Raw genomic sequence first — 19,772 nt, 5'->3', positions numbered from 1 at the left:
CCATCCACTGTAGTCAAGAAGTTATGGACATTTGTGAAGACAAGAAGAAATGCTCTGACTCCACAACCTCTTTCACCACATTACTGCCATACTCCCGGAGACTCGTGGTGTTCCTGGTCTGCAGTCACACTCAATTTGGTCCAAAAGCAGCAGAAGGGATCCAGATGGATATTTTTGAACTATCCTGTTCAGATGAGTTTTAAGACTGTCTGCTACAAGAACTTTTCTCTGGCACAACCAGAATCTCATTGATGAATGACAAAGTTCAACAGGAACAACATAGAGTCAATTTGTAGCATCAGGCTTATGAAGATTTTCAATTTAAGTGCTGGGGAAAAAATGCATAACATGGCAAAACTGCTACAAGGCTGCCCCACCAAAAATCCACAGTCAGCAGAAAAATCCAGAAGAAAATGCTTTCATTTAAAAAATTCAAAGTATGGAGTGAAATTTGTCCTGCAGAACTTGGTGTCTAATAAGATGAATGATGAATGACAACACTGAGCAGTGATATTTCCATACTTGCCAAGAAGTCCCAGAATCAGAAATAAAACCACGTGCCCTTTCTATAGGGGCTGCAAAATCCTGACTTTAACATCAACTTTGTCTTCGACCTTGATGATATCACTTGAGCTCTGTACCTTCAATACAGCATTTCTTAAAGTCAGCTAATAGGAATCTGTTTCAAGGGACAAACGCAGGTTGCCCTTTGGGGACAGAATGCAGCTAAAACTCTTCTGAATCTTGTTTTATTTTCTGATCAGGTCCATAACTGCTCCAGTTCTGTCTGTGTAAATTCAGTTGCTACAGACAATTCTTTGTTTAATATTATCTGTGAATTCCATTTCCATGCAATACAATTTTACTGCTTAGTAATTAATAGAGATGTTAGATGAGACCAGATCTAAAAAGAATTCTCGAGATACCCTAGCAGGATACCTTCCATAAACTTATTCTATTTGCATTTATCGCGATTCTTCATTTGCAGCCTTTCAGCCAGTTTCCAGCTCACATGACTGATTTCCCATCTAAGCCAATCCGAAGTAATTTTTCTATTAGCATTTCCTCATACTAACCAGGAAATAGGCTTGTCTGACCTTATAAATCTTTTACATCTTTGGTCTCCTGACGTTACACAGAAGAATGAAATTGCCCACAGAGCTCCAGCATCTCTGACTGAATTTTTCCAGATGCAATCCTCTGCAATGGGACACAAACAGCCGTTCCCCTCCTGTTTATACACTCCCTTCAAGTACTGGATGCCCACACTGAGGTCTCCCTGCAGCCTTCTCTTCTCCAAGCTAAACCAGCCCAGTTCCCTCAGCCTTTCCCCAGCTCTCCGAGATAAAGCTTTGCTGCTTCAGAGGAAGTGAAAACAAAAAAAAAGAAGCCATCATCTCCCAGTCTGTCTTTATTTTTTTCTGGTCATTTTTGCTACTCCAAAGATTATTTGGGTCTTACACACACACACACACAAGCATCAGGATCATTCCTAATTGAGCTTTGTTAACATCTGTTAAGCAGTGACAAATGACCCAATTTTAACTTTCCATTTGAGATGAAGATTCAGTTGAAAAGATCACTGAAAACATGCTATTAGACTATTTGCATTTATGTAACCCATTTTCCCTTCAAGAATGCGCTCCTCTTACACTGCAGCCATGGAAATGGTAAAATTCATAACGATAAAAGCTTATTCTATTTGATGGAAAAATAAACAAAAAAACCCAATCTAAACAAAAACAAAACCAAAAAACAACCATCAAACCCACAACAAAATGTAACAAATTTCAAGAGAGCAAAAAGACCTTCGGTTTTTCAAGCTTTTGAATTTATTTTGGGGTATCTACCAAAAGAAGAAACATGTTTCTATGTGGAGAAACATATCCAGAAATGTTCCTCTTTCTTTATTGCTGTCTCAGCTTCCTTTGCAATTTGCAATGATAATTGTGTGTGCATCAACTGGGTGATCTGCAGGTTTTATGTGCAGACAGAAAATAAATCATCTACAGGATGATTAATGTTTGTTAATGAGGAAACACCACTGGTAGAGAAGGCTGAGGGGAGACCTCAGTGTGGGCATCCAGTACTTGAAGGGAGCGTATAAACAGGAGGGGGAATGGCTGTTTGTGAGGGTGTGCAGTGATTGGACAAGGGGGAATGGTTTGAAACTGAGACAGGGGAGGTTGAGGTTGGATCTGAGGAGGAAGTTTTTCCCCCAGAGGGTGGTGACGCACTGAACAGGTTGCCCAAGGAGGCTGTGGATGCCCCATCCCTGCAGGCATTCAAGGCCAGGCTGGATGTGGCTCTGGGCAGCCTGGGCTGCTGGTTGGTGACCCTGCACACAGCAGGGGGTTGGAGCTGGATGAGCACTGTGGGCTTTTGCAACACAGGCTGTTCTGTGATTCTGTGATTCTATGATTGAATGTCACACTTTCCAACTGCTTCTGAAGAGAAGTGAGTTTGCCTGTCGGATCCAAAGGGTATGTGCTACTGTCTCTTCAGGGGGAAGCTTTGGACTTATCTGTGAATAAAGTCTCACTTGGTAGGACAAGAGTCAATGGCAAGAAAAGCCAAGGTGGATTCTAAGGAGGAAAAGTGTACATTTTAAGCAGAAAAAATGGAAATCATGTTGCATCTTCTCATCATTGAAGTTGTTCACGTACTAAGTTAATGAATCAAGATCTGCTCTAAGAAACCATTTAAGAAAATGCCCAGAAACAGGGGATTTGTAGCTAAGTCTCAGGCCCTGTCACTGCATAATGAAGTACTGCTAACAGCATCTTTCTTCTTAACAAACTGCAAATTATATCACAAACCAAACCCACTTGGAAAGTCGGGAGTGAAGATCACTCAGTCCATCCAGTATACTGCCTTGGTCTCCAATGAAATCCAGAGTGACCTGCTGCAGACACATCCCTGTCCACAGGGAGCTGGTTGTGTCCTTGGCCGTGCAGCAAATCTCCTCTTTCCTTCCTCCAGTACAGAAGCTAAGGGTAAGGTAGGAATTGCTTCACAAAAGTTGCTATTTTCATAGGTGCTGTAACTCTCATACAAAAGGATTCAGTTGAAATGTTATGGACTCATCCTACGAGCAGCAGAGATCACATATGATTTAGCACAGAATTACCAAAGCAGTCTGTGGCAATTTCTGATTCATAGTGCATTTATGTAGCTGCTTACACACGTGCAAATTCACACCACGTATAAGGAAAGAATGTCACCTCCCAGTCAGAATGACAGCACTTCTGTGACACTGCTGGGAACAGCTACACAAGGTGCAAGAGAAGTGGGATCCTGTCTCACACGTGGGCAGCTTTTCTGTCTCGCTTAGGCTCCTGACTTGGGTGCAAGTTTTAGGCTGAACTGGTTCTAAAGATGAGCTTTATGTTTCCTGTATGCTGTGACAGGATAAGGGTTAGGAGCTCTGAATGGAATGGGTCGATAGCTGGATTAGGTGACCTTGGAGGCCATTTCCAGCATTAATGATTCTGTGGTCTACGATTCTGCGATAAGCCTCTGGGATGTCACATTGCTTTCCAAGGGACAGACGCGCAGGACACTCCATAAGCAGAAAAGCATTCTGGCTTTAGGGCTGGTGCAACAGGTGTTTGTAAAGAAAATAAATTTGGAGAGATGCCCTAACGTCTGTCATCATATGAATTTACGAAGTGTACACCTATGGCGCTGAATTACTTTACACACCTTACTTGCAGCCTACTACCTGAGCAAAACCATTCTGCACTGAAAGCCACGGGGTTTTCTGCTGTCTCCTCTGCTGTGGGACCAGTCTGCCGGCAGAGTGCAGTGGGGGAGCTACTTCTGGGGACAGAAAAACTGATCTGTCCATCTCAGAGCTGTGTGAAGTCTGACCAAAGTCTCCCAGAGCTGCTCCAGACAAGTGGAGCTGAGCTCATGCAGGAACTACCCATCGGTGAGTGAGTGGGTTCAAGGAGAACAACATCTGCAGTGAGATCTCTGTGCCATTCTGGAGCTGCCCACTGACAAAACACTCCCTTTGTCCTTGAGTTGGTTACACAGAAGTACCTTATAGCTGAAAATCCTCCTGCTGCCACCAGATCACACTTGCTAGTGCACCTGAAGGCCTCAAAGCACAACACCTAAAGCTCCCGCTCTTTAGTGGCCCAACCATTGTAAAAGTGGGACTGATGCACATTCGAGCCAGAGTCAGGGCACTGATGTGCACCACTGCACTTAATGACCTCTGCAGTGCCCAGGAGTGCTTTCACAGAATCACAGAATCACAGAATCACAGAATTATAGGGGTTGGAAGGGACCTCTAGAGATCATCCAGTCCAACCCCCCTGCCAAAGCAGGCTCCCTACACCACGTCGCACAGGTAGGCGTCCAGGCGGGTCTTGAATATCTCCAGAGAAGGAGACTCCACCACCTCCCTGGGCAGCCTGTTCCAGTGCTCCGTCACCCTCACCGTAAAGAAGTTCTTGCGCACATTCGTGCGGAACTTCCTATGCTGGAGTTTCAGCCCATTGCCCCTAGTCCTGTCCCCACGCACTACTGAAAAGAGACCAGCCTCGCCACTATAGCTCCCACACCTCAGGTATTTATAAACCTGGATCAAGTCCCCTCTCAGCCTTCACTTCTCTCTCCCTTTGCAGGATGCCTCACGGCCCCTCTACCAAGCAATTCCTTTGCTGTCTGTTCTCTACGTGAAGCTCTTCTTCCTTGGTAGATATGAAAATAGAGAACATGACTAAAGCAGTGAGCAACAGAGTTGTAAAGACTTTACAGCTTGCCCTTTCTGCCTCTTGCCTTCTCTTCTCCTTCCCATCTCACACAACTCCTGCTTTGTGAAGCAGTCGAAAGCTTTGTTTCATTTGTATCTAGAGCCGCTTTCTAGCTGCACCTCCATCACCTACAGCACACACGGCTGCTTGTACCACAAGTGTGCAATGGATGACGTATATTTATTTATCTATCTGTTTATTAGTTAATTTAGAAGGTTTCCTCTCCTTACTAAGTCATTTTGGAAAATTGGGCACAGGGAGGGTGGAGATTAGAAACTTTTCTGCCAGTAGAAGCAGCGGTTGGGGATTCCTTCAGCAAATGGGGGATTTTAAGTGTGATAAAAACCAAGTGATAAAACCAAGTGATGAATTTAACTCGGAATATTTAGTGAATATTAAAAATAAATATAAAATAAGATACATATAACATTGAATATATAATATTTATATTATAAATATATATAATATAGTTTTCTATCCACAGAGGAACAGCATTTGTAGAGAGACAGAAAAGTGCTTCTGGACTTTCCGGCTGTGGCAAATGGTTGTCACCCTCCACAGTCCCAGAGAGGAGAGCAGTTGCTACAACCAAATGAACCTGGACGTGTCTCCTTTTTCTCACCACCCAATCAAGCTTCCAGATGCTTCTTTGTAACTGATCCTATCATGGCAACGTCTCCAAAGAGCCTGGCGTGTCAAAATAGGCTGTCCCCCTCCTCAAATGCTGACAATATTAGAGTGCAATAGCTCAGGAAGAAAGGCATGAAGAGGCCGACCAGGGTCATCCCGAGATGAAGGGCAAAGCCTGAACCAAAATCAGCATCTGCCATGATAGAGGGAACCACGTCCTCTGCCTGCTACCCTGCCTGTGCCACAGCATCTCACTGTGCCTGATTCTGCGTCTTTGCCTCTTTGCAGATCTGCACGGCATGCAGATTGTCCACAGCCCTGACAGGATGAAGGAGGAACATATTTTGGAGGCTGATGAAGAAAGTTCAGTTCGCGATTTGTTGCCCTAAAGAGCAGCAGGGCAGAAAGAGCACAATAACCACTGATGTTATACATTTCTTCTCTGTTCTTGCTGCTTGTTTACCATGGGACAGCTTGTCCTGGTACAAGTTAATTCACTTTCATGTCCCCAGCCCTGTTAGGGTGGTGAGCTCTCCCTTTTTTGGTAAATCAATTCTGCAGCTGATCTTGCAGATCTGGGGAAGTCTTTTCTGAACGTATTGAGTGCAAAAAGGATCGAGAAAGTTCCTAAATATGCAAGAAATACTTCATTTCTTGCTCACAGTGGGTAAGCATCAGCCTAACCATGTCCTTTGAAGCTGAAAGCTGCAGGGACATCCTGCAGCAAGGATACAGGCACAGCTCCAGGAGCAGGCACCAGGTGAGGAGCTCTGCCTCGTCCTGCCTGAGAGCGTGCAAGCACACGTGTGAGCACAAGAGGGTCCTTGTTGTCTGTTTTGATTCATTTTCAAGGAAGTTCTCCCAGACTCTGAGCCAGGAGGAGCTGCTTGCCTTCAGACATTTTTCTGCCTTGCTTTCTTGCTACCAAGCAGCTGCTCCTAGCTCAGCCTGCCCAATCCTGCCTTGATCTGAGAGGCTCAAATGAGAACTACCCGCTGCCTCCAGCCTTTCTCTTCTGATCCTCTCCCTGCTCACGTTGTATTAGTTTGATTTGACTTCACCACCTTTGCCAACCATGGAGCACTCAGCAGGATGCTGAACCACAGGCTTGGCTTGGGGCAGTCAGGATTGGGATGATGGTGCAGAGCTGCACTGCCTCCAAGGAAGCCTCTGGAGAACACTTGGCTGGTAGCAAACCTGCAATTACAGGTTTTGAGATGCAAAGTGGATGCACGCAACTTTTCTACTTAAGTAATAAAAGATCCCCTATCCAACAGATGTGCTTATTACAGTTGTGGAAATAGAGATGTCTCTTTTATTGGCTGCCGTTTAGTGCAGCGCTCATAAATGACTGATAATTAATTGAAGGCAGTGTTACAGAAAACAATCTTCCCACAAAGACTGCTTTTAGGCAGCAGTTGTCATTTTTGTTGTGATCTCAAAGAAATAAGTTTTAAGTTATTCTCTTTTCTCAGCAAACAAACATGAAAACATGTAAAAACAAAATACTTGGAACAAAAGCTTTTCTGCATGTACTCTTTTTCAGGTTAGGACTGTATTTAGAAATAATTCTTGGTAGTGTTCTTTATTTTTAACCTGATAAAGACAGGATGTTCGTGGGGCTTATTGACAGAGAGGGGTCAGAAGACCATAATCTTCTTTCTCATATCTGATGCTGCACAAGAGATATCCCCAAGTAATCAATAGGTCTGCCCATATTAATAAGTAATATGAACCTCAGCCTGTTCTGTAGCCACAGGGCAGAGGCACAGCATGTCCAAGCAGATACACACTGCTGTCCGTAGAAGGGAGGCCATACACGTACTGAGAATGGGCTCTGACTCGTGCTATCCCTGCAGCCATGCTCCGGCACTGCTTGGGGAGATGAACAGACAGAAATCATACCTGGGAACACACCTGTGAGTTAACAGCTTTGTGCAAGTCTGTGCTCCTTGTAACCTTGCCTGCCCTACATGACAGGGGCAATCAGACCCCACGCACAGGAACATTGCTGTGTCACCTGTGGTAGGGAGAGCACGAGCAGTCTTGCTCCACGACTTATCCCAAAAGTCTCCATCCAGACTCCATTCATCCACCTCTGATTTCCTGCTCTGCCACGGTCTGTCTGCATGACCTTGGGCAAGTCACTTTCTGGCTGGGCTGCAGACTGCAGCGTGGTGGAGCAGCAGCTGTAACTGCGCTGACCACAGTCCCGACAGCGATGGCAGTAGGGATACAGCTCGTTTCACCTAGCATCTCAGAAAAGCCAAGTACAGCATTGCCAGAGTAGAATCTGAATGCATTTTAAGCACTTATAACAATGCTGCAATCTGCACGGTGCATGTAAGTGCCATCTCTCTGCTCTTCCTCTGTCAAATGGGGAGACCAAGACTTCCCTCCTTAGGGAAGGGCAGTGAAAATAGATGTACTCAAGGCTCTAATCACTTCCAGCTCTGAATAATGAGTAATCGTTACCTTACACAGACAGATTTTCTTAGAAAAGAACAAGCAGTGCTGTCAGACTCTACAGCCCCATCCAGCCCTTTTGAAATCAGAGCAGTCTGCTGAAATTTGGTGCACAGAATGCTCCTGTGAAAGACATGGCAAGAGCTTACCCACCGCCAGCCTTCAGCCCATCTTAACCTAACTGGGAGACAAGGAGAGAGACAAAGTGAGAGCTGCTCACGGGATTGGAGGGGAGGGAAAACTACAAGAGGTCTTTGCAGGTCCCAGGTTGAGCAGGAGAGGGGATTGGAGTGGCTCCCAAAAAGTACAGGTTGACACGTGTCCTTTGTCAGCTGCAGACTAACACAGCTGGGACACCTTCAAGGTCTGTAAACCCACAGTGTTGTTCTTAGAGGAATATTCTTCAAGCTACGGTCATTCTTAAAGGAAGGTGACAGACTCTACTGGCACTGACCAAGCAACAAGTCATTGGAGAAAGTGAGGCAACCTTAGAAGACCCTGTCGGGTCCTTATGGCTACAGGGAAGTTTAGCTGAGAAAGCTCCCAAGGACATGGACCAGTCGTGGTGAGCACTGGTCCACACCATGTACGGCTGGCAGCCTTGGCTGTCTGGTTTGCACTCCCATTAAGTCCTGCCACAACTGCTCTTTCATGTCACAGCCCAAATGAAAAGAAACAGAAACCTCATAGTTACAGTCACAGGAATGGTTCCCTTTGCTGAACATCCAGACACTGATCTGCTCCTGTGGTGTAGCATGTAAGACATTCCCAGTTAAATACATCTGGGTAACGCTGGAGCATGTGGCACAGACCTGGGCTTCCACAGCTTGTGTCCAGAGCTCAGACAGGGAAGCTGATAAATAAACCCAGGAGCCCATACTTAACTGCGATTTTGGCCATTCCTTGTGGTACCAGAAAAAGAAAACCCCTCTTTCCTAGCAGTAACAGACTCTTTTCCTTCCCACAGTTATGGGTTGCCATTTTTAGCCTTTCTTTGAGGTACAGCCACAGCTCCATCCCTCCGCTGAGAAGTGGCTGGAAGGCACCCAGCTTTGTCCCATGTTAAAACCAGACACTTAAGGGCGTCTGTTCCTTCACCTGGATGATGATACACAACAGCTAATAGGGGAAGCTGCTGGGCTAATATTTGGCAACACTTAGAACCACATCTTGAGAAAACTTTGTGTGTACGAATGATCTCCCAGTCACTGTTAGTCCATTACATCTCTAATAGCACTCAACTTTATCTTCACAAAAAAAGTATTAATGGCTAAAAACCACATTGTAAATGACCCCACCCAGACTGTGACAGGCTCAGCTGGGGTATTTAGACATGAGGAAATTAATCCTGACGGAGGGAGTAGAATCACCATCCCTGTATGAGGATGCGTGACCCCGATGGTAACCTAGGTTATTGGTGTCTCCACTGAATTAATTCAATTTCAGTTTAAAAAATAAGCAAAATAGAAAGAAAACACTTTTATTTTGTGCTACAGAAGGACTGTCCTCATGAAGAATTAAACAACAGTTACTCAGGAGCATTTAATCCAGAGTCACTCGTAGTGTTCCCAAGCACCGCTTGCACTCAGGACTTTCTGACAGCACCAAGGACACCTTTCCACCTCCACCAGCTCAAACAGCCACAACTCCGCATGAGGCAATTGCTGTCACATCTACAGCAATGGGACCAAATCCCATGCACCCCACCTGGCCCAATAAACCAATAAAACCAATCAATGTTTCTGCTCGAGTTGTTTGGGCAGCGACTGGCTTTACTTTTTTTCCCAGTAACAAAGGATAACTTTGGGACCCGGTATTTGCTACAGCACAGAGGGGCAACAAGAAGGGCCTTATTCTTTTCCCTATGACTTGAGTAATGAGGGACCGGCAACCTAGGGATTCTGTTCAACTCTGTTAAGTAATCCCTGCCTCTGGTGCAATGCCTGGGGAGCATGCAGATATGCCACAATTGGCAGAAACTTCTCCCACCATCCGCCTGCAAACTTTCCGCCTTATTTGCTCACAGCAGGTTAGTGAAGCAGATTGCTCCTTGAGAGAGGGAAAAGGGTGCGTGTGTGCCAGGGGAATATTCCCGAGGTACCTGTGCCAAAACGTTTATTCTTTTAATTGGAGGGGTTGAAGCTTCTATCCCCTTTTACCTTGTTTCGCCTTTGCTGGAAGCCTCTAGCTGGTGGGATCTGTCCCAAAACTCCAGCCCATCCATCAGCACCAGAGCTGATTATTTCCATACCGAGAGAAAACAAATGCACCCCCCTTCCCCTTCTGTGCATGCAGGTAAAGAAAAAGCAGGCAGAACACCTGAAATCACTCCTCACCCAAACCTCCTGCTTCTCCTACAGCACTCGCAGGGGCAGGGAGATACAGCAGCTCATCGTGCCTTAGGAGAAAGCCTTTTTCTGGCCGTACCAAAGATCAGTTACCCTACCACGTCACTGGGGCTGGAATAGGTGACAGCAAAGCCCCGGTGAGACCCCAAGCAGACCCCAGCTCTCCTCCCCACACCCAGTTCCGACCTCCTGTCCCTTTTCCCAGCGCATTAACCCCTTGAGGCACTGCAAGGTCTCCCGGTCTCCAGGCTGCTCTCCGCTCCCCGCTCCTCCTGGCTCAGCACCGTGCATCCCCCCACCCTCCCTCCTCGCACAGAACAATAGCAAGGCATCAGCTTCATCCGCTTCCCGAGGAAAGCCCAGACCACACATATTTAGACAGAAAGAGAGAGATATGACTATATTTCTCTTGCTGTTTAGGACAAGAAATGAAGTGCTGCCTCTTTAATTGGCAAAAGCATGCAGTAAGAGCATACCTTTAATTTAGTGTTGGGATAGCTCACTTGCACCCTGGCTGTTGTCTTATTGGAGAGGGCAGCCTGCCTCAGATCCTCTAGCACTGAAATAATATCATCCAGCACGCATTTCTTATCCTGATTTCTCAACACACACAGATGGGAAAAAGTATAATTATAGCCTTTGTAGTTCACCTTCATTTCCAGCACGGCTCGGTGGATCTGCAGGATCACATCAGCCTGATGCAAAATATTGCCTCCGGGTTTGGAGAGGAGAATCACCCTGCCATACCTCCCCGGGGTGTGCAAGTCCGAATACAGCTGGCTTTTGGATTGATCGAGGGAGAACAGGCTGCTGGCTAAGCTCCTCTCGATCTTGGCCAGGCTGTGGCTGGGGGCTACCAGGCTCTCCAGGTCAGTGTCAGGCTGGAAGCGGTTGAGCAGGCTGAAGCCGAAGATGATGGTCAGGACTGCGGGCACAGTGAGGAAAAACACCGGATGCCTGCTCACGAATAAGCCCAGCTTGTAGAAAAATGACTGGAGCCCTCTGTGTATCACCTGCCGCAGCATCCTCCACCAGATCCAGCCTGCAGATGCTCCTGGCCGTCTTAGAAAGCACATGTGACATGTGTAGCTCCTTACCCCTTCCTGTCAGTTTCCTTTTCTCTCTCCCTCTCTCTCTCTCTCTACTACTCCTTTAGAAGACTGCAGCAAGTTGCAGCAAGACAGCCAAATATTGATCAATGGGGTGTGTGTGTGCGAGCGTGCGGTGTGTGTGGAAGGGACCGGGCAGAGCAGGGAGGCGGGGGGTCCTTGCTTTTCTCCTTTTCTTTCTTTCTTTTTTTTTTTCCCCTCGCTCTTTTTCCCCTCCTCCCTCCCCGTAGCCAACGAGCAGCTCCCCCCGCCCGCCGGGGCCCCCCTCTCGCGGCCGCTGCTCGGGCATTGCACCGGGAGCGCTGCCGGCTCTGCAGTGCCCGCTCCGAGCCGAGCCCCGCTTCCCCGGGCGGGAGGCGAGCGGCCCCCCCTCCCAACCCCCGCGCTGCAAAACGCCGCTGCCCTCCTCCTTCCCTCCCTTCCCTCCTTCCCTCCCTCCGCACACACACGCGTGGGGAATTGGCTGGGGCGGGAGGATGATGCTGCATTTTAACATCCCCCGATCCCTCCCTCGTCGTGTTCCCCCCTCCCTCCCCCACCCCCCCCTTCCCCGCTCCATCCCTACCGGCCGCCCCGAGCACCCCCGCTGCCCTTCCCCGGGAGGAAGGCTTTGAGCGGGGAATTCTTGGAGCGGCAGCTCCCCGAGCCGCGGTCCCACGGCTGCTGCATTCCCACGCGGCACTTCCCCGACATGCACAGCCCCGCATCGCCACCTCTCCCCTTCATCCCTCGTTTGCAGCCCGAGGTCGCCCGCGTGGAGCCGCCCCGTGGTGCTGCGAGGGGGACAGGAACTCCGGGAGAAGCGTGGGGTAAAGGGCACGAGGTGCCCAGCTGCTCCCTTCTGCAGCCCGACCGCTGGAACCTCCGCCCTGCCCAGCAGCCCCGTGAGCAGTGACCCGGCAGCTCCAGGACAGGGTTCCTGACCCCCCCTCCAGCTGGAAAAGACGTTTTTCAAGCAAAGCCACCAACAGCCCATTACATAAGAGCAGAGAAATTCTGCGGCTCCCAGGACCGAGGGAGAGCAGCAGAGAAATGTACGCGTTTGCAGGAGGGCTGCCCACCAACTCTCCAGGCAGGAAGCGCTGCTTCCCTAAGGGCTGCTGCCAAGGCTGCCCGGGACAGCAGATCCAGGCAGGAGAAAAGGCAGGACTGCGTGCGGGAGCTTTGTGTTTAAATCATACGTCTAAACCACGGGAATATAATCCAAAACAACCATCTTCAATATGGAATCTCTGCTTAGTGCATCCCTTCCATCCAATTCCTGCTCTATTTTAGGTAGCACCGTCAAGCAGAAATTAATTTTGTTTGGGGATGGAACCAAGGATTCTGTGCAAAGCCTGAGAGAGCGAGGTTCTGCCATAATAAACCCCAACTAAAACGAGGACGGGAAGAGTGTAAACAGGGGAACTAGAGCTTGTCACAGTGAACTCTGCCCAAGAACAGCAGCAGCCTGAGCTCAGCTTGAAGTAATGGTCTGTGTTTTGGAGAAAAACAGCTTATTTGAGCAACCCCTTTCATCCTGAGGCCTCCCACCTCCGCCTCCCACACCTCTGTGCCAGTGGACAGGACACACACAGAACAGCCCATCTTTGAGGGCTGCAGGGCTTGTGTTCACTCAAAGCCAGCAACCCAGTGACACTGGGAGCCTGAGATCCTGCAGAAGCCTGGAATGATGACTTTCTTCCACACGATGCAATAGCCAGGCTGGGAGCAATGCTTTGGGAACCCTCCTTACTCAAGTTGGTGATTCACAACTGGTAAACCTGGTTAATTTTTTTTAAAGATTTGGATGGTTTCCCCAAGCACATCGTGCCTTTCCAGTTCAGGCTGCTTTTATTCAGTGGCCTGGATACTGCTGATCTGGAGGTTCTTGCTGGCGTTCTTACAGAGAGCAGGAAGGAGAAGCCAAAGGAGGGAAAATCCGTACAAAAGGCCCTACCAGCCTCCTGCTTCCTCAGCTTGAGGCACTGCCCATGATGGAAATCTGCCCCAGGAAATGCTAAGCTCCATTGGTACAAATTACAGCTCTCTGTCTATTTTATGATGCACTTATGCCGATGGTTGAGTGCTCCCAGTGAATAAAGTCTGAATGTAAAGGCTTTATTGAGCCTTTGTACTTACACACATGAGCGAGACCTTGAGTGGGAACTTGGAACCTGATTCCTCCTTGCCACACACGCAGGTTGATGAGAGCCCTTGACAGAGTATGTCATCGTATCACAGCACATCCCGAGCTGGGAGGGAACCCCAGAGATCATCGAATCCAACTCCCAGCCCCATGCAGCACCCCCAGCCCCACACGGCACCCCCAGCCTGCTGTCAGAGCGGTGTCTCAGCGCTCCCTTTGGCAGCTCAGGGCTGTGCCCACCACCCTCTGGGGCACAGCCCTGCCCTCCCCCCCCCTGCCCTCCCCTGCTATCCCCTCTTGAGCCCTGGTGCTCCGTGCTTGTGGTCTGTGTGGTGTTGGCACTTGGCTCAGCAGAGAGAAAGCTGCAGTCACATCTGATTGCCACAGCCTTGCCTGGTAAGCTCACCCCAGCACTCATTATTTCTCATGATGTCGGCCAGATTTTCCTGTTAATCACAGGGGCAGTTCAGGAGCCCAACACCAGCAGTCCACATCAGCCTGAGAGGAGAAGTGCCTGCTGGTGTCTGAATAAGATATCACAAAGACTGCTTTTTCTCTGCAGCTTCTCGGGGTGCTGGACAACTTCTGCTTGCCAAGACACTGCCCTGCAGGAACACCCTGATGTGGCACCACCGAATCACTGATATACAAAGGGAGGGCAGAGGAAGACGTGGTGAGAGGAGTGATTGAGCACATGTTGATTCCTTCCTGGGCAGGAAAGCAAAGTGCTGTTGCCAAACACTGGCTAGTGGTCTTGCCCGTCCCATGGACAGCAACAAAGTGTGCTCTGCCATCTGTACCCCACAGGTAATACAGATGAAGAAGTGACCAGTGGTTGTGCTGGCCATCTTAAATGGCAAAATCCATAGAGGATCTAAAAAGTCAGTTTGAAGTATGTCTCAGAGAGAAATAGGGCATCAATGCCTATTCTGAGAGCAGCATTGGGATATGCTGATATTTATACCTACACGAGTGTCATCCTATGAATCCTCTGTAAATGAGGAACACCCGATGTGTCAGAATGCTGGCTGGGGAGCTGAGTGTTGGGCAGAGTCCGGAGCGCAGAGAATCAAAGCATCGTACCCAAGGTTGGAAAAGACCTCCAAGGTCATCCAGTCCAACCAGCCGCCTTCCATCAATATTCCCTCACCAAACCGTGTCCCTTAGTACCACATCTACAAGCTTCTGGAACTCCTCCAGGGACGATGACCCCTCCACCTCCCCGGGCAGCCCATTCCAGCTCCTGACCACTCTCTGGGAGAAGGAATTTTTCCTGACGTCCCACCTGAATTCTCTCAGAAATATTTGAAACAAGGCTCAGCTTGGAAATATGCAGTTCTTAGTAGAGAAAATAATTGGAGATGCCTACTTGCAGGAAGGATGCAACTGTGGGAACAGATCATCCTGTGCAAATAACAATAATAATAAAAGGATGTTACAGTACAGGGAAAGAGAGATATGAGTTGGGAAAAACATTATGTAGCAGAAAGGCAACACAATAGAGCTTTACTTGCAAATGTACTCTATAGCATAGCTGTGCTGATAGATACAGAAGGAAGAGCCAGATACCCAAGAGACAGATGGCAGTACCTATGTTGATTTACAAGCAAGGAAATGCACAAACAGCCCTATTGACATAGTGATTGTAAGCTGTTGTTGTTGAATAGCAGGGTGGATACAGAAACCGTTAAAGGTACTAGAAGACATTAAATATTGTCATTAATTACAATAACCACAAAGGCTCTCTTTGCAAGAGTAGGTAAAAGAGGCTTGAGACAGACTAGTAGTTTTGTGTCCATACAGTTACATGAATTTCTACTTCAGCTTTATTATAAAAGTTTTATTCCTCCAGTCAAGTATAATTTCCTTATATGTTTCCCTTAGGTGGGTGGCTCCAGGGCAGCTGGTGAAAGTGCTGAAATAACAGCACTGTCCTCACATAAGTAACAATGCCAGCCCAGGGATTTCAAGTGTTAATATTGGTTGAATAAAGTTAGACAGCACTTTCACATATGAAAATGATTTTGAAATATATTGTGCTTAAAACTGCTTCATTCTATATATAGATTGGGTCGTTTCATCTCTCCTAGAATATATCTGTAGTTTTGAAAAGCAAAAACTGAGACAGGGGAGGTTGAGGTTGGATCTGAGGAGGAAGTTTTTCCCCCAGAGGGTGGTGATGCACTGAGCAGGTTGCCCAAGGAGGCTGTGGATGCCCCATCCCTGCAGGCATTCAAGGCCAGGCTGGATGTGGCTCTGGGCAGCCTGGGCTGCTGGTTGGTGACCTGCACACAGCAGGGGGTTGGAGCTGGGTGAGCACTGTGGGCCTTTGCAACACAGGCCGTTCTATGGTTCTATGACTTTATGAAAACAGTCAGTTCAAAAATCAAGCTGTTGAGAACGGAGTTTAAGTACTTTTTTTGATGATGAAATATCTAAAGATGTTTGTTTTGTTTTTTTTTCTCAGTTTTTCAAAAAACTGGAGACTTTCTTGCAAATGTATTAGAAAATCATATTTTTCTCCTGTTTAGTGGCTTTTAAATTAATTTATTTTTTTATGGTCAGCAGATAGTTAAGTAATACCTTTATGTGGGTGGGGTTGTTATGCCATGATTTGCTTTGGTTTTGTTTTCTTTTGTGAGAGAGAAAACATTGATTCAGCTGGAGAAAATGGAAATGACTGAGGAAGCAACGTCGGATGAGTGAAAAATCAAACAAAGACATTCCTACGCACGCTTCTCCTTATCACTATTGCTGAAATTAAGACTCGTATTTTCAGCTCTTGTTACTGTGCTTCCTACAGCCATAAAAGCTAACAATGAATATTCATTTCTTCAGGCACCATATGTCTTTATTTTCATGTTCCTGCCTATTTGGAAAAGTACTTTGAAAACAAAGGTGTCTCTTACAATCCATCTCTAGAAGGAGATCTATGGAAGGGTAAATTAAACCTGCTATCTGTGTCCTCCTTCAGGGCTTTATAAAGAGATGATATCTATCCTGTGGGTTTTCAAGCTGACCCATTGAAGTTCCTGCAATCTATTTTTAATGCAGGATCTGAAGGAAGAAGGAAAAGACTCTCCTAAGTACAGTAAGAATATAGATGGCATTAATCCTTGTTTTAACCACATTTTTGTTACTTACCTTGCATTATTTCACTTCCTCCTTGTCATTTAGGCCCAGATCAGAGGGTGGTGCCAGATGCCAGTGTTGTTTTCTGTTTACAAAGGTGCATTTAAATAGGAAAGGCAGCACTACTGGTATTGTCGAAGAGGCCATCCTCATAAAGTCTCCTGCTGAGACTTTGGTGGTCACTGCTTTATTACAGGGTGCCTCTGCTAATTTTTCCAGCCCAACTCTCTCTTGCCTGAGATGGCCTCTGTCGTGAGTGCTGGGAGGACAGGGCTGAAATGCAGGTAGAGAAACTGATGCAGAAAACAGTGGGAAGGAGCAAAGGTACCATTTGAGTGCAGCTAGCTTCAGGAATCTATTTGTTCAGTCTGACATGAAATCAGCATGTATGCAATAAATCTGATGTAGTGTTGTTGTTTGCTGTTTAGTGGTATAAAGGGCACCTTCAACAAAGGGTAAAAAGGAGAATGCAAACTAATGAATGCATTACCTAGAAAAAGATTTTCAAGATGAAACTCTTCACTATTACCACAAGCTATACTGCCTTAAATTAGTTATAATCGTGGTCCATAAAGAGTGGTCCTACGTGGTCATGAATCCAGGCAAAATGTCCAAGTCTAGCTTTTTATTTCTGTTTAATTATTTAAATGAGTAATGTAGAACGCAAAACCAAACAGGTACTGAAGGAGACTGGGGGAATGTGCAGCACTGAATAGTGCTTGGAAGAGATCTGGTCCTGTTCCTGATACACACTTCCCGTGGAATGCTACTCAAATGGCCTCGATCCAGTGAGGCTGTAAGTACCAGCTTGGGATCGCTGGGTCTATTTGGGCTGAACGTTCCCAGTCGCAGTTAATGATGGTTGTTGAGTGGAGAATATGACTGTTCTACTAACCAAAGCAGTGCCTGGGCCCATTGTCCAGCCCTGGGCCAGTTGGCACAGCAATGCCATGTCTGTAACACTTGATTATCTCAGCATCTGTAACAGGCTGAGCTGCATCCAAACCAACAGCTCGGAATGGTGCTGAACCTTGAACCAGGGCAAAGTGCTGACTGTCTGGGGCCAAAGTCATTCCTGGGATCATTCTGCAAATTGAAGAGTTGCGATGACTGTATTCCAGTGATTGAGAATGTTCTCTGGCTCTGACCGATTTACTAACAGAGGCAGTTGTAGGATGGGATTTGCTTAATGAAATATAAATGCCCACACATGGAGAGTTTTCTGGGCCTTGTTATCATTGGAAGAAGCACTTGAGCATAATTTCTCTCACCATGTGAAATCTACTCATTGCTGTAAGTGCCTGATAATGGCCACATGCACTGCACTACAAAAAGCTGCATTAGGTAACCGTGACTGTGAGGAGTCCAGAAATGCTGGGTCACCACCTTTAGATCAATGTAGATCATCCAGGGCAAATATATTCCAAATCTAGGTCTTGTAGTCATCGGTAGAAACAAAACTGGGCAAAAGTCTGTAGCAGAACAAAAGATTCAGTCTTAAACTAGTGAGCATTTCTGGGACCATCCTTTCTCATACTTCATTACATTTCTGTTTTCCTGCTCTTCCTCAGTGTTTATCTTCTGGCTGCTTTCTCACAGAGTGACTGAGCCTGTGCATCCCTGAATGCAGTGGGGCCTGATTCTGCCTGTGAGTCCCTTGGCAGCAGTGTAACAGCCATCGTAACCACTTGCATTTATACACCTCCTTCCAGCTGATAGTCTCTGAGTGCTTTACAAATACTGACTGATTATATTTCACATTACTCCTGCAGGATAGCTGTAAAATAGAAAAATAGAAGAGTGGATTATGAATTACTGGAACTGAGAGACAGACAAAGAGGAAAGAAAAGCATATAGTTAATAAAAGGAAGGATTATTACTTCTCCATAAAACTTGTAACTTGGTGATCTTGTCTACCTTTACATCAGCTGGAAATTCAGTTTTAATGGCCCAAATTCCTAGCAAAGCAAGAATTTTATTTGGGGTACATCTTGACCTTAATGAAAACTGAGTGTTTGTAGCTTCTGCCACAGTATGTGCACCATATGAATCAGTAAAGACAATTTTATTCTGGGATCACAGAATTGTGGAATCATAGAATCACAGAACGGCCTGTGTTGCACAGGCCCACAGTGCTCATCCAGCTCCAACCCCCTGCTGTGTGCAGGGTCACCAACCAGCAGCCCAGGCTGCCCAGAGCCACATCCAGCCTGGCCTTGAATGCCTGCAGGGATGGGGCATCCACAGCCTCCTTGGGCAACCTGTTCAGTGCGTCACCACCCTCTGGGGGACAAAATATGAGGTTTTTGTTGCACTGGACTGATTTAATGGGCTTTATGCTGAGAAAAGCTGCTTAATCAATGCCTGTGAGTGAACAGTGCAGAAACCCCTATCAGCAGAGACAATGCATCTTAATATAGGTCAATAGGAGCCATTAGGAGACGGAAAAAAAAAAAAAAAAAAAAAAAAAAAAAAAAAAAAAAAAAAGTAGGTGTTTCTTCATGAGTCAAACAGGGAAACAAGATACAAGATACAAGGTCTCTTCCAAGGACTGATTAGAAAAATCACATGCAAGCAAAGAGGTGGCAGTGAGAGGAGAAAAGAGTGTCCTTCAGCCAAGAGTCACCTCCCTGCCCTGCTTCCTCAACTGCTCTCTATCAAGGTTGCAGTCCCTTTCCTGACCCAAGAACGCTCATTTGGAACAGCTTACAGGCTAAGCTGAGAAGCTTTCTCCCCACTCCTGCTCGCCGTTAGCTACATAACCTTGTCTGGGATCAGCTCCCAGAGTGATGTGTACTGCTGTGCACTGTTGCTCCATGCCCTGCATTATTTAGCATGCTGACAGTCTTTCTGTTATCTGCAAATATTACCAACGGTGATTGAAAACTGCCTTCCAGTAATATGGGATAGCAACAGAGCTAGCAACTGTCTGCATAGAGCCCTACTAAGAGCACCCTTTGGCCATCGTTACTTCCCATGGACAAACCCCTTTTTGGGTTTGTGAATTAGTTATTAGACATACGATTTATTGGTACAAGGTGGTGCTAATCTTTTAATCAAAATGTTGTGCAGCAAAAAGTCAAACGCCGCATGGAAGCCTGAATATATTACATCTTTGTTGTTACCTTAATTAGCCAGCCTTGGAAAATCATCAAATATTTAAATTTGTTTTATGAGACATGTTTTCTGCAAA

At 46.7% G+C, this 19,772-nt stretch overlaps 1 protein-coding gene across 3 annotated transcripts in view; it reads right to left on the bottom strand.

Moving 5' to 3' along the window:
• Positions 1 to 12,017, bottom strand: part of PTCHD4 (patched domain containing 4) — an 85,015-nt gene extending 72,998 nt beyond the window's left edge. Inside the window, exon 1 of one of the 3 annotated variants that reach the window (XM_072332785.1) lies at positions 11,885 to 12,017. Coding sequence is in view for 2 of the 3 variants with exons in the window: in XM_072332783.1 (XP_072188884.1) it covers positions 10,687 to 11,286 (600 nt within the window). In the remaining variant the exon portion in view is untranslated. Of the gene's footprint in view, positions 1 to 10,686; positions 11,589 to 11,884 lie in introns of those variants that run through there. The other 2 variants (XM_072332784.1, XM_072332783.1) reach the window with 2 other exon arrangements.
• Positions 12,018 to 19,772: the final 7,755 nt, after the last annotated feature.

This window comes from Excalfactoria chinensis, chromosome 3 (genome assembly GCF_039878825.1).
Source record: "Excalfactoria chinensis isolate bCotChi1 chromosome 3, bCotChi1.hap2, whole genome shotgun sequence".
In the NCBI taxonomy this organism is placed as follows: domain Eukaryota; kingdom Metazoa; phylum Chordata; class Aves; order Galliformes; family Phasianidae; genus Excalfactoria; species Excalfactoria chinensis.
This window is presented reverse-complemented; position numbering and strand designations above follow the sequence as displayed.